We start from the raw sequence: 22,098 nt of genomic DNA on the forward strand, positions 1-22,098 counted from the left end.
GGGACCTGGACAAGACTTGGGGTGGAGGTTCCTAGCAGGGGCTATCTCTTGACTTCATTCTCCTGCCGTGTGGCTTCTGGGGTAGGGACTCCCTGGTTTGTGGAAACGAAATCAGGCCGCAGGGCAAAGGTAAAGAGAGAAAGTGCCAGGTTTCTGCTGGCATCCGGGAGGTTGGGGACGGTGGCAAGACAGTGGAACTGAGAGGTGGCATTTTGGCCCCTCCCAGCTGGCCTCAGTTTCCCGTGAACCCAGTCAGAGAGCGCCCTCCTGCTCCGGGAAACCTAAAACTCGACTCAACCCCCCGGGTAACTTCGCCCCCTCCACCCGCTTTTCTCCCACCTTATAAAGTTCCCACCAATGACCCTCCGGGGGAATCCAAAACTAGGAAAGGGAGAACAGAGCCCTAGAGGAGGGATCGGGTACCCGTGACGGCCCTGGCGGCGCTGGGGCCTTGCCTGGGGCTTGCAGCGGACCCGCCGTAGACGGGGTCCGCAGGAACAGGCCGTCGCTGGGCCGAGCTGAGTGCCACCTACAGCTCCAGGACCCTCGCTTCTCTTCCCTTCTACGGACCAGGAAAGCGACTTGCTTTGGGGCCAGGGACACCGAAAGTCGGGATGTGATCCAGCACCCGCAACCCGGGTCCTTCAGCCAGTTTTCCCCCAAAGTCTCCCTTACTGTCCAAACCACCTCGAATCCAGCACCCCGAGGGCACACTCCGCGGTGTTGGGGAGCGCGGCCGGCCGCCAGGCTAATCCCCACCCTCCCACCGCCCCCGGCCCTTCCTTTCGGGAGGGTCCCGTAGGGGGCACGTGCTACCTCTTTGCCCTCGGGGCCCGGCTACGCAGGGCGCCAGAGCCCGCCCCTCCCCCAATCTCGGGCCGGGGGTGGGGGGAGTGGTGGACTCCGGGGAGCGCCGCGGCGACTTTGGCCGCGGGTGCTGCCTCCGCGTTTTGTTTCCCAGGACCTTGGGGCGGAGTAGAGGCTTGTGTGTCTAGAGTCCAGAAGGAACCGGAGCGAAGTGCGCAGGAAGGGGGTCTCAGCACTTGGTGGCCGAGCCGGGTGGCCCGCAGGCCGGTCCCTGGGAGCTAGGGAAGACGGGATGCGGCCCTTTACCCCGAGTCTGGGCTTTGCGTCTGCTTCGCGCCTACGCTTCTCCCGGGAGTGACTTGAAGCTTCGATCGGGTCTTAGGAATTCTCCCAACCAAGAAAGCCCCCAGCCGTCCAGATAGGACAGGCATTCAGCCCACTCTTCGGTCGCTTCCAGGGCTAGTTCTTTGGTTTCGGTGTCGGATCCATAGAACCCAGGAGCATAGGGACGCAGTCTAAAACTCCCTCTCCCTACTCCCGCCTGCCCTCGAATCCGGACCCCCTTTTTTGAGGCCCAGCTTCCCCGCTGACTGGCTGGTGACCTCAGGATCGGAGTTCTGGAGTCAGGTTCCCCATCTGTGCCTGGAAGGAGCTGTGCTCATTGAAATGTTGAGGTCTTAGTGCTCGGTAGCCAGATTCCCCTTTTCCACCTCCTAGAGCTCCGGTGGGAGAAGGACTGATTGCTTGATCCAGGCCAGTGAGGGGCTGCCCTGGGGAAAGCCTCAGATGCAGAGTGTAACTAATTTGTGTAATGTTGTATTCCTCAAATTTAGTAAAACTTCGAGAATCCTCAAGGAACTGTGATCACTGGGGTCAGACAGTGCCCCCCACCGCCCCCCCCTTGCCCATCTTAAATCTTCTCTGGATTCCACCCTCTTCCTTCCACAATTCTGCAGAGTTGACAAAAACATAGCTGGAGTCTCAGTTCCCCTGGCCTCCTGGTGACAGAACTCCACCTTCACTTTGCTCTCCTTTGAACTATAAAGGATTAAACTAGTCCTGAAAATCACCTGGTTGCCAGAGTCTGGTATGAGAAAGTTATTAAGCACTGATTGCTAGGTTGAACTGACCTGGATGTAACCTCAAGGGCCGGAAGGAATTAGGGGGCACAGTCACACATTGCTGATTCCTTCTTTCCAGGAAGCCAGGGTCCCACAGTCTTCCTTGGACCCCTAGGGAGGGGGGAGTAGAGGCCTGGGCAAGTTGTCCAGGAGCTGTTTGCAAGGCTGACTTAAGAGCCCCGAGCCTGCAAGAGATCATTTCCCAGAGTTTTGGCAGAACTGGACACAGAATCCCCTACAGCCCTCAGAAAGTATGGGCTCTCTTCTTTCTCAATCCTTTACAGCTAGCTCCAAGTTGGAGATTCTAGGGAAGAGAAGTCCAAGGGCTGGTTCTAAGAAGGGATGGACTAGCAGATACATGAAAAGGAAGCCATCATCCATGTAGGTCTGGGACATACCTGACCATTGCCACATTCTGAAACACAAAGCCTACAGCTCAGGAGTGTGAATATCCTGGACTCTTCCTCATATTTGGGCTTTGAAACCTGGTCCTACTGGGAAAGGCATGGCCAAGTTGTGTCACCTTCCTGAGCTTTAACCAGTAAAGTGGCCATCTTCCATTCCCACCCACCCGGAAGTGTCTTGAAGCTTCAATTGGGTCTCAGGAATTCGCCCAACCAAGAAAGCCCCCAGCCGTCACCATAGGAGGCACTGGACAGAAACCCACATGTAAGCTTTGAGAACAGCCTAAAAACACCCTCCCGTGAGGAGGGGTGCCAGCGGGCACATGCTGCCAAGCTATGCTCCTTAAAGCGTCTATCTGCCCCAACTGTGGTCTCGGGCAAATAGTAGTCTTCCCTCGCTATCCAACAGGTGCCCTCACTGCACGGAGCCAAGTCTCTGTGGCCCAGACACCACCCTGCTGCGTGTGCAGCGGAAAATGTGCAAACAGGTATGCCCTGCTGCAAGAACTCAAGTGCTGTCTGCAGCTGAAGGCTCTGGGGGAACCCGAGCTTCTGGTTCGCTTCAAAAGGGGGCTGATCAGGACCTTTCCAAGGACCACACAGTGGGTAGTCTTTCAAATCCCTGGAGACAGAACCAAAAACCTATGCAGCTCTGAACTGTGGGCCACTTCCGAGTCCCATGGGGGACTGCATTGGCGATGGGCCGCCAGGCTGGGAAGGAAGGAAAATGGAGTTCAGCTGAGCCTTGGCGCCCAGAGTGAAAAGGATTGGTAGAATCCTGCAGCAGCCGAGCAGCCTGCCCTTCCTATCCCGGGTCCCAGGGAGCAGGGCACCCCTCACCTCCACTGAGCCAGAGAATAGGATGTTCTAGAAGCGACTGCGAGTGCCTTTCTTACCTTGCCTAGACCTCCAGCCCCCGTGGAATCTAGAAGGCCCCGCAACACACCCCACTGTGTCATAAAATATTTTATTGGAAAAAAAAGAGTCACCGTCTTCGCAAGATGGGGGGTAGGAGCCCCAGCGACATCGGGGACCCGGCCTCAGGCCGAGCCGCTGAGTTATCCCGGCGCTGTCTCGGGCTCCGATGCCCTGCGCCCGGCCGGTGGGTCCCCGACGCGCGGAAGCGAGTGTGTGCCTGGCGGCGTCCAGGACCAGAGACGGGGTGAGGGTGTGGGCAAGGAGCAGGGCGTGAATGCACGTGGAGCGCATGGCGCCTCGGAGCTCCAAGGAAGACGAGTTGCTTCCTCGGCGATGGACGTCCCAAGTAAGGACCAGGAGCACGCCGGGGCCTGGGTTTGGCTTCAGGGTCTCTGTCCTTCCTTGTTTGACCCCTGATTGTCCGCATTCAAAGTAATAATAAAATGCTTAGAAAGCAAACGGTGGGGACGAGAAGGGACGGTCCGCAGGTTTCCGCGGACTCAGGCGGCCACTACTTCTCTGGCTCCCTGGCTCCGCACTCTGCGGAGCTCAATCCTCGCGGCTCCGGTCGCTGGGCTCGCCTGGCACCTCCGCCGGCTTCTCCGCCTCCTTGGCGCGCTCCTGCTCAGAGAGTTGCTCGCTTGTGGGGATGGAGTTCTTCTTTGGCCGCCCCTTGGGCTTGGTAGGGGACTCCAGGCCGCCGCCCTGCAGTACCTACACGAAGGATGACCAGTACCTCGATGGGCGGGAGGTGGACTGGGGACCCTTGTGCCCAGCACCCAGGGGTGACGGAAGGACCCAACCGGGTCATCAAGGACCGCTCCCCGCCCCTGGGAAACGGCAGCCATTAGAGAGCCGTTGGGAAGAGGCATCCCCTAAGACGGCAGCGGGGTTCAAGGCCGCCAGCGGAGCTGGGGGCTCCGCGGGACACCAAGGATTGTTGGCCCCCATAGGGCACCCAAAGAGGCAGAGGGTCCTCATATGCACCAGGTAAGGAGGGAATCGGAAGGGTTGGGAAGAGGTCCTCGCGGAGCAGGGAGGAACAGTTCTTGCAGGGCACAGGGGCATGGCCTGGGAAACCGAGGGCCTACAGAGCTACCAGGCACACTCACTATTTTCTTCCACTTCATCCTCCGATTCTGATACCACGTCTTCACCTGCAACTGGCTCAGGCCCAAGGACTCGGCGAGATCTATTCTGGAAAGAGCAGGGCGCACCTTCAGCAGGGCAGATGGCCACCCTCCCACCGCCTACTGGCCCCAGCCTTGCCCAACACTACCTGTCGGGCGTGGAGAGGTATTTCTGCTTCTCGAAGCGTTTCTCCAGGCCCATCAGCTGCAGCTCGGTGAACACAGTGCGGCTCCGGCGCCCCTTCTTGGCTTTCGTGCTCGGCTCACCAGGGCCTGCGGCCTCCAGCTTCCCGCGGAGCTGCAGCTCCAGCGGCAGGTGCGGCGCACCCGCGGCGCCAGGCAACCCAGGCCCGGCGGCCAGCAGCGCTGAGCCCAACCCGGAACAGCCGAGCGGCGCCAGCGGGAACTTGAACACCGCCGCCTGCTCTGCCTTCAGCACTGCTGCAGGGAGAGAAGAGTGAGCAGCCCAGTGAGCTCCAGCTGCGCTTCTCTGCCTCGGCATCGGCCGCACCAAGGGCCATGGGAGCTTCAGCTCAGAGAATTGAACACGCAAAACCTCCACGCCTGGCTGCCTGGAGCAAGCACATGAGCCACGCGCAAAGATGTGAACTAAGCGCAGAAGACAAGCCTCCTCAATGTTCTGTTCTCGAGTCTGGAAGAAAGGACCTCCCCAACCCGGTGCTCTGCTCTGGCATTCCCCATGCCCCAGCCGCCTCTGGATTTCAGCGTTCCGAGAAACAAGTTCACAGGTCTGAGACGCAAGCAGTGTCTCTTTCGTAAAAAAGGAAATTAAGTAGAGACCGGTGCGGAATTAAGAAGGTGGGCGTCTGCCCCGACCAAATCCGGCTTGCTGCGTTGGGAAAAAGAACCTAAAGGACTGTGCACGGTCACTCTCCTGCTCAACACAGCAGCCACACCGCGGGCTGTGGCCGTGCCATCCTCTGGGATGGGATCGGGCGCTTCCTAGAAATTCCAAAGCACCCTGCAAACACGAAATTTGTGTTCTTGTTTTTCTGTTCAGGCTCTTCCCTGTGAAGATGCTTCCATGTTCTCTAGTCCTAAAATGTTTTTTTGCCCGCTTCAAACGAACTACTAACAAAGCAACAGATAGAAGTGAAAGGCAGCCGAGAGACCGCATTCCAAATGAACTTAGAACGAGCAAACTGGCTCTGCCACCACCGGCGGAACAAGCTCAACCAAGAAGGGATGAAAGGAGTGCAGAAAAGGCGGTTGGTGGGGCTGGGGTCCCCGCCAAGTTTAGTAGGCCTCCCTTCCCTTCAGGCTTCTCTGAGTCAGGTCCTAGTCCCTTGGAAGTAGGAAGGGGACCCAACAAGGTGCAAGTAAAGGTAAGGAGGAGGAGAGGGGAGACGGGAAAAGGACTCTTTAGGGGAAAAGTGGGAGAGGCAGATCTACACAACCGAGAGGATAAGGGAGGCCAAACGCTGAGCAGAGAGTAGATGAGAAAGGTTAAGAAGGCAATGGAGGTGGTGGAGAGGGCACTGCAGGCCAGGACAGGCACCCACCAAGAAAGAGACAGGGTGGGCAAAAACGGTTTGAGCAAGTGGTTCAAGTTCTGCCAAGACCCAGCCGACCTGGAAGTGGAAGGTCCAGGCCGGCAGCGGCTCACAGGCAGGCCTCTGGTTCACCGCAAGGCCCTACGGCAGCAGAGGCCTCGTTTGTCCCCAGCTGCAGCACTGGACTCCAGGATACCCTGGGCCGACTTGGGCCAGTGTCTGTACCCAGCATTGGAAGCCGCGGGCTTCTTCTAGAGGTCCCAGCTACCCGCGTTTGGGTAGTCACAGGCTCCTCGTTGTCAGTTCTTCACGGCGAAGCCGAGAAGCCCACGATCTGAGGTCATTTTGACCCTCACTAATCCGCAGACCGGTCGTTCGCCCGAGATGGGAATGCGGGTTCTGTTCCCCGGGCCCAGCCCCCTATCCTGGGCTGAAGGCCGAAGAGCGGCCAGGCAGCCAAAAGCAAATGCCCTGCCTGGCCTGTCCTTCGGGCACAGAGGCCTGTTTCTACGGAGCCTGTTGCCCGCACTCTCCGCTTCCAGGCTGGAGCGCGCCTAGAAATCTGTCCCGGGGCCTGCGCGCTCAAAGCCACGTCCAGGGACGGTTCTGGGGCCCAGGTAAGAAGGGTAGGTTCTGGGCGCCCCCACGGCGTGGCTCTTACTCTCCCGCTCAGACCGGCCCACAGCCCCCAGGCCCCAAGGCCGCCGCACGTACCCAGGTGGCTGTGGAAGGGCCGCGCCGCCAGCAGCGCCTGCACGCCGAACTTGAGCAGCTCGCCCGCGGCGGCGGCGGCGGCTGCAGGCGCGGCGCCCTTGGGCCCGGACGGTTCGGTGAGGATTTCCTCGATCATGAAGCTTCGGTAGCGGTGTGGCCGGTGATCTGCACAGCCCTCGGGCGGGCCGAAGCGCACGGCGCCCGGCTCCCCGGGCCGCTGCATCGCTGCGCCCGCGGATGCGCCCGCGGCTGGGCAGCGGCGGCGGCTGGGCTCGGGCGCGGGGCCCGCGCGGGGCTCTAGGCCGGCCCGCAGCTCCCGGCCGCGCGCGGGCGCCGGCTCATGCCCCCTCCCCCGCCGGCGGGCCGGGCGGAGGCGCAGGGCGCGGGCGGGGCGCTCGGGGCTCGGCCAGTCGGACCCGGCACTGCGCCCCCGCCCCGCGCTGCCGCGCCTCTAGCCCGGCCAGCCCCGCGTCACCGCCCCGCCCCGCCCGCGCGGCCCCGCCCCGCCCTGCTCCGCTCCGCTCCGGGCTGCGGCCCCCCACCCGCTAAGCGGAGCCGGAGGGAGGAACCCAGAAGGGAGGGAGGAGGGAAGAGAGGAGAGGCCGGCGTGAGAGGGGCCGGCCGACCGAGACCGAAAGAGAACCAGCGGAGCGCACGCCCAGGAAGGACCAACGTAGAACCCGGGAAAGGAGACCCTCCCCTAGAGATGAGACACCGAGGGATCGAGAGAGAGAAAGAGGTGAGAAAAGGTCCAGGCGGTGACAGTGGGGACCAGGAAAGATAAGAGAGTGACGGTGCCTGGGATGCCGTGGAGACGTGTGCAGAGAGAGCGAGAGTCCGCGGCCCGGACGTGCCAGAGGGCACAGAGGCAGGCCTGACAGAGGGAGGGAACAGTAAAGAGAGGATACAGGTAGGAAGGCCCGCGGCCTAGGCAGGGGTTAGGGAGGAGAATGGGCAAAGGCCCCGCATCTCAATTGGGAAAAGAGTGAGGGTGTGCCTCCCGCCAGGGTGCCGGGCCTAACTCCCGCGTAGGGGTGCTGCAGTGGGCAGGGTGCAACTCAAAGAATGGCAGTCGCACCTGTGCTCCACCACCGGGGCCAACCTCGGCCTCAGTTTACCATGATCGGCCTCCTTTCCCTCCGACTTGCCCTGAGCGCAAAACGTTCTGCAGGCGGATTTGATTGAAATGCAAACCCAAGTGATACGTGGACACATTCTCCTTGGCAACACGGGAGCGCTGTGGGCTGGGCTATGTCCTCCTAGTTAGAAGATTCGATGGAGAGGAAGAGAAAGGATGCAACTTCCCCATTTCCCATCTTTGGAGCATCCAAAGGAACCAGGTGGAGCTGAGGGCAGGGATCAGGGGGTGCTCTGAGAGTCTGCCTCCCCATCTCTGAGTCTCAAGGGCTCCTGCAGGACTGAGGAAATCCGCAGCACCTCTTCTAGATCTGTCTGGTAAAGAGAGTATAATCCCAAACCTGAGGTGAACAATCCCAAAGTAAACTCTCTGCCGAGTTTGGAGTTTCCATCCTTTGACTCTGCCACTGCTGGGTAAACCACTGCTGTTTCTGGGCTCCAGCTTTCTGTCCCTTCCAGAAGAGATATACTTGACACCAAGGAGTTTGTGAGGACTGAGGGAGGGGGTCCTTACCCAAGACCCACAGGATCTCCTGATTAGGAGGGCAGGGTGTACCTAGGAGGCAAGAGGAGGAGCGGTTGTCCTCCCCTTCGCACTCCATAGACTGGGTCCTACCTCCAGCCCCAACCACCACCATCAGTCAGCACCTGGCTCCCAGCTGGTGTCTTAAACCACTCCTGCTTCCTAAGTGAGCTCCACACGGAGCCTAAGTCCTCACCTCTGGGAAATGGGCAGCATGCCCTGCCCCCTCCCTAAGCTGATGCAGTTTCTTCAGTTCAGTGGATGGCCAAGGGGCGATCTTGACGGCCCTCGACCGTGGCAGCTGGCCCAGACTCTGGGGAGACTAGGAGATGGCCAAGACCCCTTGTTCATAGGGACTGGGGTAAAAGACAAAGAATGTCTTACCAGAGGCTCTGAGCCACTGCTCCCCAGTTGTTGGGTGACTTTCTGAATCCTAGAGTCATCATCATGACTGAAGGATGGTGGCCTCTGTGGCCTCCAGTTGTTGCCAACTCCCCAGGGTAAGTGGTGCAATGAGGAAAAATGGTTCTTTGGAAGGGGTGATGTGAGACCTACTAAGAGTAACAGTGGCCCACACCAAGGAGGCCTCTGAGTGATCAAGCAGTAGGGGCCGTGTTACGGCTTCTCTTGGCCCAGCACCCACCCCACCTCTGCCTGGGCCAGCAGAGGAAAGCCAATTTCTCTTGGGGTCCTCAGCAGCTCAGAGGGGCTCTCCCCAGTGAGTAGGCACAAAGAACCCTTCCCTAGATGGGGAGCCCAACCACCTCATTTTTCCAATGGGCAATTGAGGCCAGCAAGAGACAGGGACCTACCCAGGCACCCCAGTGTCTAGGACTGTCTTTCCATGGCCCTCGGTCTCAGGGTCTTTCCCCTGGCCTCCACCCTCCCCATCCCAGTGTCCTTTGCCTCCTCCTCTTCCTCTCTGCTTTCACACCTTCCAAGGGGCTTAGACCAGGGTATCCTCTAGAGAGTTAGGCCCAGACAGCCCCCACCCCACCCCTCACCTCTTATTTAGATTCTGAGAGAAGTCACTCAGATTTGAAATGTGCGCAGCCCAACTGCAGCCCTGAGGGGCTCACATGCTCAGGATTGGGGTCCTGCCTCTGAGCATTCATATTGTTGATCCGCTGTCACGGAATCTGTTTTACCACCTGTCAGCTTCTTAGGGTAACTCTCTGGTCAGGTTGTTGTTGGTGGGGGTTGAGTGATTTTCAGCGTGGAGGTCTCAACTCTAGATTTCAGGGACCCAGTGGACTATGACCCAGCCCCCTCCCCATTCCACAGGTGTGCCCCCCAGCTGCTTGGACTCTGGCCAGCCTCTTTCCTGATCCCAGGCATAGGCCTTCGGTAAAGGCGGTGAAGGCGGCCTCTAGGAATGAGGCCTCAAGGGTTGTGGGGTTTGCCTGGAGGGAAAGGCTGAGAGCCACGTCACTCCCTCCCCTCCAGTGCGCAAAGACACTACCGCTGCGGACCTGCCCCTAGTTCACCCTCCTTGGGACAGCCACGTCCTCGGAACTGAAGGCAAATCCTCAGATAAACCCCTTTTAGGCGAAAAACTCAAAAAACGAATGACTGCGAGGCCTCCGCTGCTCAGGAATTGCAGGATTGGCGCCCTGGGAGGGGCTCACAGTGAATGGGGCTTCATTCTCCAGCCCAGGCTGCCCGAAGAAGGGGAGTCGCCACCCAGAGGCGCAGCCGCCGTGCCCGACGCCTGGGACCCGCCAGGGCCTCCAGCCGCTGCTGCGAAAATCCCGGAAAGCGTCCACTTGCGGTGCTCGCAGTGGAAAAGATGACCTCAGCGCCCGGGGCCAGCCACCCTCCCCCGTAGCCTGGCAGCGAGGGGCTCTGGGCCACAGGGGGTTCTCTGCGCCTCGACGAAAGATGGGGGTTCCAGAGCACAGAACGTTCCCTCTCCGGTGCTCTGTCCCGGGGACTCCACATTTTCAACTGGCACCGGCGGGGCGAGGAGGAGAAGGGGTCTCCTCACCCTATTAACCGAAACTCTTAAGCACTGGTGTGCAGATTCCAGGCCCCCTCCCTCCTCCTGCACCCTCCTCCTGCCCCAGCGCCTCCCAGATGGCATTCTGGACCGGCTCCGGGGCGAAGGGGTCACAGAATAAAGACAGAGAGGCTGAGTACCCAAGGGGGCAACCCTAGGACAGGTCAGCGTCCAGCGTCTGGGGGCTTCCGGGTGGACCTCTTCTCCTGCCCTCCCAGAACTGCAGGCCTATTTCTTTGCATTTCCTCTCCTACCTGCCCTGGTTTTTTTGTTATCTTGCTTGGCCAAACGAAGTTGGGACCAGAGATGTAGGGAAGGTTTCTTTAAAACGGTCACCTCGCCTCTTGGTATAATCCTCCAAATAGCAACAGCCCAGCGGTCCAACAACTTCCTCCCAGTTGACCAAGAGGACCTCGATCTTTGAGCGGCCCGCCATAGAGCCCCGCGCGCCCAGGGCAGGTTCCCTTTTCCAGGGGCGCATCGCTAGCGCCCTTGAATGGCGCGGGCTCTTCCCCGTTTTCTTTCTTGAAGCCTGAGGTTCTGACTGCTCCTAACCAGGGGCAAGCTGGCGGGGATGACAGTGGTGGTGGCATTCGACGTGGGTAGAGGGCCTGTCTCGGTGGGGGCCGGGGGCTGCGGTCCGCGCCCTGCCCTTGTCTGGAACCGGGACTGGAGACTTCTGTTCTGCCTTCAAACAGGGTTGTCAAATTGCTCCGTCCCCAAGCTCGCAAGTCTCCCGGAGACCGCCAAACGTTTTCCTTTGGAGAAACCATTCTCTGTGACCCTTTTAAAATGAACATTTAGACGTCAAGCGTGGACTTTCGTTTTGAGTCATTTCAAATGTCTGGGAACCCGGAGGTCAAATCGTATTTGGGGCGACAGCGCCTTTGGATACATCCCCCTTTCCGTCTGTAGTTATTCCTATGAACTTGATCCTTTGGAATTGGTTATTTTTTGTTGTTTTATAAGGTTGTTTTGTGGTTTCATGTGTGATTCCCTTTGAAGTGTGAGTTTTAAAAGGTACACAGGTACATACGACTGCCTTCCAAGGCTGAGAAAACTCCAGGACCCGGTTCTTGGTGGCCAGGGTCCTGGGGCAGGCCTTGGCCAGTTCTTTCTCCATTTTACACCCACCCCTGGCCAGCCTGGGCGGGTCCCGCCGCGACCTCGGATCGGAGTCGGGTCTTGCGAACCCGCGGCGTTTGAGGCCACTTCCAGGACCAGGAAGTGGTGGCCGCTGGGTGCCGGGGCTCGCTGGGGCCGGGTGATGCGGGCCAGAGCTGCTGGGTGACGAAGATCTAGAGGACCCCCACCCGCTGTGAGACTGTGAGCACTGAACCCCGGAGATCTGCTGTGGCGCCTGGAGTGCAGTGCGGGGAAGGAGAGGTTTGACCGCTGGGGCGCAGGTTGGGGAGCTCAGTGCGGGAGCCGCCCTGACCTTGGGGCGGGGGCAGAGAGAGAGAGAGAGAGAGAAAGCCACGTGATGACCGCCTGGAGAGACCCTACTGGCCCCTTCCGGGCAGGTGCTTGTCGCCTACTTGCCACTTAGCTCGCACCCAGGACCTCGCCGGAGCTCTTGAGGCTGCGGGTGACCCTGTTCTGAGGCCGCACTTCGCCAGGAGCACACGCACACGACAGGCCGGCCGGCGGGAAGGGAGCAAGCTGCAGCGAGGCGGCCAGCTGTCGCCAGCAGAGGACACCCGCTTGGGAACGTCTCGCGCTTTTCTTTACTTTCCCTTTGCTTGCTTTCTTGTCTTTCTTCATCCATTTCCCGTCTTCTTTATTACAAGCTCTCCCCATCCTCCCCTGCTTCTCCTCTCGCTCTTATTCTCTCCGCCCCTCGTTTTCTTCCTGTTTTCTTTTCATCAGGACAACCAAACCACAGTTCGGTCCTCCTAATAATGAGAGACGGGATCTTCACACTACTAGATACCAGCCACTGTGGGTTTAGTCGCTTCCATTATAGGCAGAGCCCTTGGAGGGTTCACAGCCATGTGGCCAGGGTCTTGGAGCCTGGGCACCCTGGGGAGCCAGCCCTCAGTGGGAGAAGGAGTCCAGGCCCTGCCCCATCAGTAGGGGGAGCTGGAAGCAGTGCCTCCTACAGGATGTCTTTGCCCACCATCCAGCAGGTTGGTGGATGGACACTTGCATCTGTCCTCCCTGACACAATGCTGTGACCATAAGTCTTTTCCTGCTCTGAAAATTGAGTGAGGGGCAGGAGGAGGCCTGCCCCTGACTCCTCCAGCAGCACCTCCCATTGGATGCCTTGCAGCCCTTGGGAGGGGACGGAAGGACAGGCACAATGCTTATGTTGTAGGTAAGGAGTCTGGGGCCTACAGGGAACACGGAAAGGCGGCGACACCCTGCTCCTCAGATGCCAGGCCAGGACCAGCCTCCTGCCAGGGCTCTAGGCCAGTCCTTCTGCTTTCTGCTGGAGATGATCAAGGGGAGAGAGACGGGAAGTGCCGCCATCTCCACAGGCCCTGATTTCCTGGGCCCTGTCTCCCCACATTACACCTGCCCTGTCCCTGCCCTTAATCAAGAGCATTCCTTGTCCAAACTTCAGGTTCCCCAAATAAAAGGACAGGAGGGGTTTTTAGATGAAACCTTCGCCTAGCCAGTTTTAACAGCCTTAATCAAAACGCTTTTTCTGTAAAGAGCTAGATACGTAAATATTTTCTGCTCTGCAGCCCAGAAAGCTTTGTTGCAGGGACTCAGTGTTGCCATTGTAGTGTGAAAGTAACTGCAGATAATACATAAACCAATGAGTATGGCTTTGTTGCAATCAAACTTTGTTTATGGACACTGAAATTTGAATTTGATTTCATTTTTACATGTCATGAAATATTCTTTTCTTGATTTCTTTCAGCCACTTGAAAATGTAAAATCCATTCTGTTTACTGGCTTTAAAAAACCAGGCAGAGGGTCACGATTTGCCAATTCCTGGTTTAGAATCAATTCCGCTGATTGCACAAATATGTGCACTTGCATTTGAGAAGTGTTACCTTATTTTTAAAATTCTTTTCCTTTTAGTTTTAGTTTCTTTTTTTCCAGGGAAGCACCCATTTGTTTAAAAAGCATGTGAGTCTTAGAAACATAGAATCGCCTGGTTCATTGCCTACTCCTGCTTCTGAATTCTCAACAATTAAAAGTTTTCTTTCTATGATTACTGTCCGCAGACACTGGACTGAATGAGGCAAAATCATCCTCTCACTTAATCCTCACAATGGTCTTTGGAGCAGAGATTGTTTACTTTGCCTTCTGGTTCCTTACACTCTGCTGATTACAGGGTGCTCACTACCTTCAGTGGCAGTCCTAAGGGACTACTGAGAGTCCCCTGACCTGGCCCAGCAGCCCCCAGCAAGGGGGTAGGCCACGGCTGGTGAGATGACTGCCTCTTGGGCCATGTCCTTTCCCATCTCCTCTCATTCCGTTGACATCCCCTCCAATGGCTGAGATGTAAGACAGACAGAAGGCTATGTCCCTGACTTTCTGGGAGTTTCCCAAGCCCTGAGCCTTTGCAGCTGCCAAGTGACGAATTTGCAAGAAACAAGCGAAGGAAAAGAATATGACATAAAAATAGCTGTTATAAATGGGTAGTTGGCTAAAAGCATTTCCAGGAAATCTTGCTCTGGGGGAGGCCAACGCCACATCTCCCCATGACCCATGGTTCTTGTGCCCTCTGCTGGTCACATTCTGTCTACCAGGATCACCAGGAATCCTCCTGAAACGGAAAACCAGACAGCATGACCTGTTACATGTGGAATCTAAAGAGTGGAAATCCTGGAAGCAGACTAGAATGGTGGCTACTGGAGTCCGGGGTGGAGAAAATGTCAGTCAAAGGGCACAAACTTTTAGTTATAGTATGAACAGGTTCTGAGGATTTATGTACAGCATATAGACGCTAGTGGATAACATGTGTTGTATACTCATAATAATGTATTGTGACATGTGCTGAGGGTAGATCTTGAGTTCTCACCATACAAAATGGTAACTATGGGAGGTGAAGATATGTTCATTAGTTCAACCAATCATTAGTTCTATCCATCATGGTGATCATTTCACAATGTATGTGAATACCAAAATATCACACTGTAGTCCTTGAATGTATACAATTTCTATTTGTTAATTATACCTCAATAAAGTTGAAAGAAATTTTTTTTAAATGATGAAAATAAATGCACATTTTCTTTTCCTCTCTACATAAGTAGACCCCTTGTTGGATGCTGTAGATACAAAGAAAACAGCATTTTATCTGCTTTCGGGGAATTCGGTTTAACTCTACTAAGACAGATGAGCTCAGACAGATAGCAAGGATGAAGCACATAGAAGGCAGTGGACACAGCAAGGCAGGTGGACAGCTTCCCACGGCAGGTGGCACACCACAGGCCCTGAACCCAAGGAACTTTCAGAAGCACACAAAATGAAGTTTTCTTTGCAGGTTATTTTTGTGTCTCAACCAAAAGACTGACCACAAAGTTGGCTTATAAACATTCCCAAACTAGGAGTCAACCCCCTCTGGCCTTCAGGAATATGAGAGGCCTCAGCTCCATGACCCCAGGTTCTTCCCTGTTTTCTGAGTCTACTTCTGACAAGGGGCATTTCTCAGAACAACTATGGATTCCACTGTGCGTGCCCTGGCCACCATCTAAGAGCTCATCCTCCATGTGAGGCCTTGTGTACCCCATTCTCCAACATGATCTCATTCAATCTTACATCTTCCATTCTGGGAAGGTGACAATTTTTTACCCTTCATTTACAAGCAAGGAAACTGAAGCAAAGGGGTGACCTCGTTTGCCCAAGTTACCGAAGTGGGATTTGAACCAGCATCTTCTCCATGGCACCACAGTGGCCCCTCCAGCTCTGATTATTGCTGAGATTCAGACTTGTCACTCCAGGTGCATCTGGGCCTATTATGTCACCCTGTGCTGAGTGGAGAAGATGGGCTGCAGACTGACCACTGGTCAGAGAGGGCCACAGAGGCAGCACACACAGCGGGGAGGGCATCTCCAGTCAGAGAACAGGGTACTGGGAGCTCAAGTCTGGTCTAGGATACCCAGGATACTGGACCCTCCCATGGGCAAGCCCCTGTGCTAGCCCCAATCCTGTCCTACTACAGCTCACTCTAGGACAGAAGAACTGTCATATATAAACCACATGACTTCTACGAGTGCAATTCCTGATTGTGCAGGTGCACAACACACATGACTGTGCCCAGCAGCCCTGCCTATTGTTTCCTTCTGTTCTCACAGAACCAGATTGAAAAAACTACTATTGCTTTAAGCTGTTGTCATTCTTATCTTTCCCAGAGAATAAGTGACATGTTGAAACAAGGAAGTAAAACATCATATTGGCACATTTCCTGATAAAAAAAATCCACTTTAGAAATTAGAAATTTACTGTCTGGCCATTAATGTTTCAGATCAAAGTTAAATTTATCCTTCAGTTTTGAATCAGGGAAACTCTAAGATCGCCCCCTGGTGTCCACGTCATGCACAATCCATCTCTTGGAATCCTAGGATCCTATCAGTGTGTTTGGATAGGACTGTCTGGTTTGTTACTTTATAACTGAGGTCCCTAACGGGTTGACTTTGAGTGGATCACAAGAGAGATTATCCTTGACCTAACCTAACTGGACAAGCCCTTTCGGAGGGCCTGGGCTCCTCCCTGAGGTCGGAGATGTTCTGCTGGCCTTGTAGAATAGAAGCTGGTCCTCAGAAGGGCTTCATGGACAGGTCCTGGAGAGCAAGGACAGAGATTCTACACACAGTCCAAATCATCCTTCCTTAGCTGAGCTCTAGGTAAGACCTCAGCCCCATGGCACTTGCTTGCAGCCTGTGAGCCCAAGCAGAGGACCATGTAAGCCATGCCCAGACTTCTGACCCACAGAAGCCGTGAGAGAAGAAAGCCACTAAATTTTCAGAGATTTGTTATGCTGCAGTCGCAAACTAATTCCGTAAAGAAGTTGCATGTGAGCAGAACCTGGTGTCTGCCCGAGGGGATAGAACTCAAGAGGCCAGGACACCCCTGGTGGTGTTTTCGCTCTTTATCATTACACAGGGGTAAACCTGGGAGTCCCCCATGTGAATGAACCCTCTTATCAGGGGATCAGGGTGGCTCTCTGTCCCTGCCATACCTCCTGATGCCTGAGGAAGTCCCTGGGGCAGGAAGCTGGCTGCAGCAGGGACAGGACCTCTGTGGTAGGGAATGAGGGACCACATTTTGGTCAGCCCGTGTCTGAATGTCCCGCATCTGCTGTCTTGATGTGACTAAGAGTGAATCGGAGCACGGCCCAAAGAAGGGAGACCATCCCTACCCCTGGAGCAGGTCTTGGGTTGGAAGAGCCCAGTGTCTGCAGTCGCTGAGGTGGGTCCTGTGGGTCAAAGCCACCATGCACCCCCTCTTCTCCCTAATTGGGGGGAAGCAAGAGAACAGGGAGAATGAGAGCAGTGGTCAGGACACCCCTTCAGAGCAATGCGGACCAGGGCCTGGCTGGCAGAACGTTCGTGTCCCAGGCCAGGTCAGGTGTGCAGGGGGACCTGGACCCCGTGCCAGGAACCTTCCCAGAGCCAAGATGGGTCCAGCAGGTGAGGCTGGGATGCACTGCTGAGGCCTGCCAAGGGGAGGAAGGCTGGCTTCCTGTGCCCAGCGCCCAACCCCTGAGACGGGGGCTGGGTAGCCCCGGGGCTGTGGCAGGGACATGGCCACAGAGCACACTGAAGACCAGGACAGAGCAGCCCTGCCTCGGCCAACTTCCACGTCTCCCCTGTCCTGCACCCCAGAGCCCCGAATGGGTGACTGGGAGTCGAGAAAGAGGAACCAGCATGCCCCTGTCTGCTTCCCCTGCTGGTCAGCTCTGCTTCGGCTCATGAGCACCTGGCCACCGCAGGGCAATCGCTTCCTCTCCAGCTCTTGGCTCATCTTTCTGACTCAAACCCCAAGTCTCATTCTGGTGCCCGTGTGGCCTCTCTGCGTTCCCAGACCAGCCGTGCTGTCTCATGGAACAGGCTAGAGCTTGTCCAGGGGACCTCTCCAGACAGGACGGATTGATGAGCCTCTGCAGAAGCACAGGGCTCCCTCGGAGGTTCGCAGACTCTGTGGCAGAGACCCTGTCCCAGCTCAGGGGGAGGACACCAGGGCCTTGTGTGTGGCACCACGAAAGCCTTCTGGGGCACTCTGTTCACTTGCTTCATTTGCTTTCACTCCCTGACTGAGGACAGTCTCTGCCAGGGCAGCTCATCTCCGTGCTGGTCAGAGGGCTCTGAAGGGATGCTGATGGTCAGCAGTGTCGAAGAGGGCCCAGAATGCGTGGGAGGATGGTGGCAGTGCCAAGGCATCTGCCATCTGCTTCACCACCAGTGCAGGGTTTCCACACCCCTCTGCCGCTTCACTCACCAGATTACTCTCCAGCAGGCACCAGGCGCCTGGTCTGGGGACTGTGGATCTGTATCCGGCAGATGCTCTGGGGCGTAAGCGCCAGTAGCATCCTCATTTCTCCAAGAAAAGGACTTAGGCCTACAGAAGGAACCTGCCCTGGGTCACCAGGAACCTTCCCCAAGTCACCAGCACCACCAGAAAAGATCAAATCCCACATCGTTAGCCTGAGTCAGTCCACTCCATGGTTTCTGGTGAGGGCTCATCTCTTCCACACCACTAAAAAGTCAAAAATTCATGATGTTGGGAACATTCTGTATTTGTGCCTCTGGGCTCTATTGGGAGCCTGGAGAGTCCTCTCTGGGCCTTGGAGGTGATGGCCTAACCCCCTTTCCAGGTTGGACCCACTATGCCTTCCCAGCACCAGGAGGAAGTTCTAAGGGCCAGGCACGAGAAGCCAGAGCAAGCTTGGAGGGTGGACGGGGCTCTGTGCAGGACACGCACACCAGGGACATCCTTCCTGAAGGTCTTTATGGCTGGTTCCTCTAAAACCACTGTCTGGGAAAATCACAGGGTGGTGAGGTCCTGTCCCGGCTCACTCTCCCCACAGCCTGCTCACGCCCACCCCACACACTCGGGCATTCCCGTGCATCTCCCCACCTCCTCCAGCCCCGCTTCTGGCGGGGTGAATCTGTTCACTTCTGCTGGCTAAGAGATGAGCAGCTGCCGGCAGGCTTCTGTGAACACCTTCCTCCCAGGTGAGCATGAAGATGTAACACACCCAGGTGTTCTCAGGACAGAACCTGGCCCATATCAGGTGCTCAGGAACCTGGAGCTTCTGTCCCCGACACAAGGAGACTCAGAGTCAGGTCATGGTCACTGCAGCTTCCTGAACTCTGCACTGGAAGGGATTCTGTAAAGTCCCTTTCCTGAAAAACACCCCCCACCCAGGGCCCTCGCCCTCCCTGGAACTGCACTCTGTCTCTCTCCTCGATGACCATCCAGCATCTGCCATGGTTTCTAGAACTTTCTCATCTCCCATCATCCAAACTCCCTTGTCCTCTGCTCTTGTCTAAATCCCACTCTGTAACCTCATCATTGGATGAAAACACTTCCCACTACTTCCTCACTTAATATCGGGGAAACTGAGGCCAGAGAGTGGAGGGATTCAGCCACACAACTGCCAGCAGAATTGGGACAATGTGTTGGTCAAGACAGGATACTGCGGTGAAACCACCAACACCCCAGGCTTGAAGGGCTGAGCGCCCATCATGTGGGTGGGGAGCCAGGCTCAGCCTCTCCTCCCAAAGCGCCCACCTGCTCAGTGACTTGTTCATGGATTCATGGTATTTAGTGCAGCTTACTGTCAGTTAGACCTTACAACTTAGCTACAGCCTGAGACTCTCTCCAGCTGGTTTTTCTGGTAGAATAGGACTCCCTAGGGAAAGGAGGTCTCTATTGTTATATTTTTCAAAAAATCTTTTGTCACTAGACCTTTCAGTTCCTTAAGAATAAGATCCACCAATCCTCACCTGTACCCTAGTACTGAGAAATTTCTGGGGGAAATAAGGAAAAGTTCTGATATTTAGAAATGCTATCTATAAAAGAAAATTCTAGCATGGGGCCTGCTTAGTTTTCTGCTGTAAGAAAGCATATGCGGAGTGACTCAGAACAACAGCTGTTCATTGACTCATAATTCTAGAGGCCGAAAGTCTAAGATCAATGTGCTAGTCACTTTTTTGTTGCTGTGACAAAATACCTGAGGTAATCAACTTATGAGGAAGAAAGGCTTAATTTGGCTCACAGTTTCAGATGTTTCGGTCCACGGTCTCTTGGCCCTGTCTCCTTGGGCCTGTGGTGACACAGTACATCATGGCAGGAATCCATGGTAGAGGAGGCCTGATCACTTCACTGTGGCTAGGAAGCAAAGAGAGAGGCAGGAGCCAGGGTCCCAACATCAGGGGCCAGATGACCTAACTTCCTCCTCCTAGGCCCACCTCTTACCACTTTCCAAAGACTCCACAGGCGGGGACCAAACCATTAATTAGCACACGGACTTTCAGGGGACACTCCAGATTCGAACTGGAGCAATGACAGTGTGGCAGGGCAGTGCTCTCTTTGAAGGCTCAGGGGAGATCCTTCCAGGTCTCTTCCAGCGTCTGGAGGTAGCCAGCAGTCAGTTCTCAGAACTGCTCAGCTTGGGGCCTCACCCTGTCTCTGCATCCATCACCCCTGACCCTTCCTTCATCCGAGTCTCCAAATACCCCTTCCCTCATATCTAGTTGCTGTGTGAGGGTCCACCATAACCGAGCCTGACCTGGTTCCTGGGGGGCTCAGATTTCAACATATCTTTTTGGAGAACATAATTCACCCCACAACACTTCCCCCATGGCATTTTTGGACAAATTCAACAAAGGCACCCCCTCCTGTAGGTGGACATAGTGGCAGCCCAGGCTGGGCTTGAACCCCAACTTCCTGAACCAGGAGCCCCTGTGAAGTGAATAATCAGCTGTGTTCTGGAACTTATCCGTTTATAAGCTTAATAGCCATTCCTCAAAGAAAAAAAAAAAAAAAAAAAAAAAAAAAAACCCAGGCTGGAATTTCAACAAAAACCTGGGCCATCAGGTGTTACAAAGTCCAGTGAAGGGCCTCCCAGTAATGCCCCCAGGATGGGCCAAGGCAGGGAGGCCACTAGGGGAATGTTATCTGCAGAGAATTTTAAAATCAAACAAATCTAACTAAAGGTTGGACTACGGGGCTGGGGATGTGGCTCAAGCGGTAGCGCGCTCGCCTGGCATGCGTGCGGCCCGGGTTCGATCCTCAGCACCACATACCAACAAAGATGTTGTGTCCGCCGAGAACTAAAAAAATACATATTAAAATTCTCTCTCTCTCTCTTTAAAAAAATTAAAAAAGCTAATCTTATTTTAAAAAAGATAAAAAAAAAAGGTTGGACTACTCTTTAGTACCATCCTATATCCACATCGTTCATGAAAGACTTCCTTGTCCTCAGATCTTTTGTTGGTTTAAGCTCTAAACAACTGCTGCAGCTATCACTGAATTTCATAACATGTCGTCCTTCCTCTGTATCCACGGCTCTGAATCGGCAGGTTCAATCATCCAAGGATACCAAGGGATGACTGCATGTGAGCTTCAAATTAGTGCACACTCATGACTTATCTTTACATCAATTCTGTGTTCCACATGGAAGTTACTTGGAGACCTTGAGGTATCCAGCAGGTATGTCAGACGTGTTCATCATAAGACCACCTTTGTGAGATTTCAGAATTGACACAGTTTGGACCTGAAATGTCTCCCAAAGGCTCATGTGTTAAAGACTTGGTCTCCAGATTGTCACTGTTGGGAGGTGGTGGGAACTAGAGGAGGTGGGACCTCGGGAAGAATTTAGGTTATTGAGGGCATTCTCCAAGGGAATTGTGGGATGCTGGTCTCTTGCCCTTTCTTTGCTTCCTGGTCACAGTGGGCTCGACCACCCTGAGGTGCTGCCTTACCTCAGGCCTGAAAGAGAGGAGACCCACTGAACATGGATTGAAGCTTCCAAAACCGTGAGGCGAAGTAAACTCCCCTTTTCAAGTTTTTTGGTTACAATAACGGAAAGCTAACACGTTTAATCCTCATATTGACATGCTGATGGCGTTTTGAGGTGGAAGTTTGGGAAGGTGATTGGGTCATGCCGGCTCTAGGCTTGTGGATGCATTAATTCATTCATGGATTAATAAATTATGGAGGAAGAGGCTTTACCACAAAAACAAGCTTTCTATGACTCATGCTTGTTCTGTCCTGCTGCTATACAGTACCCTCTGCCATGTTATGACGGAGCACCAAGGACCTCACCAGATGCCAGCACTATGCTCTTGGACTTCCTGGCCTCCAGAACTGTAAGACAAATAAACTTCTATTCTTTATGAATTATGCTGTCTTGGGTATTTTATTATAGCCACACAAAATGGATTAAACCCCTCAGAGATGTTGAGAAACTGGCATGGATATGATAAGTGATGGGGCCCAGGTTCAGGTTCACCTAGCTGAGGCCAGGCTGTAAGGAGTTTCCTGCTCCATGCCAAGGACTTGGGACTGTATCCTGTGGCATGGTGATGAAGAGCCATTACTGCTCAGGTGCGTAGGTGTGTATGGTACACAGTGATGAAAGGAATCCTAGTAGTCGTGGAGCCAGCCTGGTCATGGGGTGGGCAAGGTGGAAGGCCCAGTGGGAGGCTGCAGGAGTGGTTCACACTGGAGCTGATGCAGAGCATCTGAGAAAAGATGGTGGGGTTGGAAGGACGTCTGTCACCAAATGGATGGGAAGGAGTGGCCTCAGACACCAAGGAGGGGTCCAGGGTGCATTCTGATGGCTTTTAGAGGGAGCCTGGAAGAGACAGGTTTGTTTTAAGAGTGTTTTCAGAGTGTACCTGTTCTTGGTTTTATTTATTTATTTA

General features: G+C 55.1%; 1 protein-coding gene across 1 annotated transcript; it reads right to left on the reverse strand.

Annotated features, from left to right (window-relative positions):
- Positions 1–3,799: 3,799 nt before the first annotated feature.
- On the reverse strand, positions 3,800–6,831 carry Barx1 (BARX homeobox 1). Its single transcript, XM_026406920.2, has 4 exons — positions 6,609–6,831; positions 4,530–4,821; positions 4,363–4,447; positions 3,800–3,964 (listed from the first exon to the last, which is right to left on the reverse strand). Exons 1-4 carry the CDS (start codon positions 6,829–6,831, stop codon positions 3,800–3,802), a joined length of 765 nt encoding a protein of 254 aa, XP_026262705.2.
- Between the last annotated feature and the right edge of the window lie 15,267 nt (positions 6,832–22,098).

This window comes from Urocitellus parryii, chromosome 13, assembly GCF_045843805.1.
Source record: "Urocitellus parryii isolate mUroPar1 chromosome 13, mUroPar1.hap1, whole genome shotgun sequence".
Classification (NCBI taxonomy): domain Eukaryota; kingdom Metazoa; phylum Chordata; class Mammalia; order Rodentia; family Sciuridae; genus Urocitellus; species Urocitellus parryii.

Coding starts and splice junctions, on each gene's coding strand:
- Barx1 (XM_026406920.2), bottom strand. CDS start 6,831: ATGCAGCGGCCCGGGGAGCCGGGCGCCGTGCGCTTCGGCCCGCCCGAG. Junction 4,448..4,529: donor TACCTCTCCACGCCCGACAG/GTAGTGTTGGGC, acceptor TGCTCTTTCCAG/AATAGATCTCGCCGAGTCCT. Junction 3,965..4,362: donor GGATGAAGTGGAAGAAAATA/GTGAGTGTGCCT, acceptor TCCTTCGTGTAG/GTACTGCAGGGCGGCGGCCT.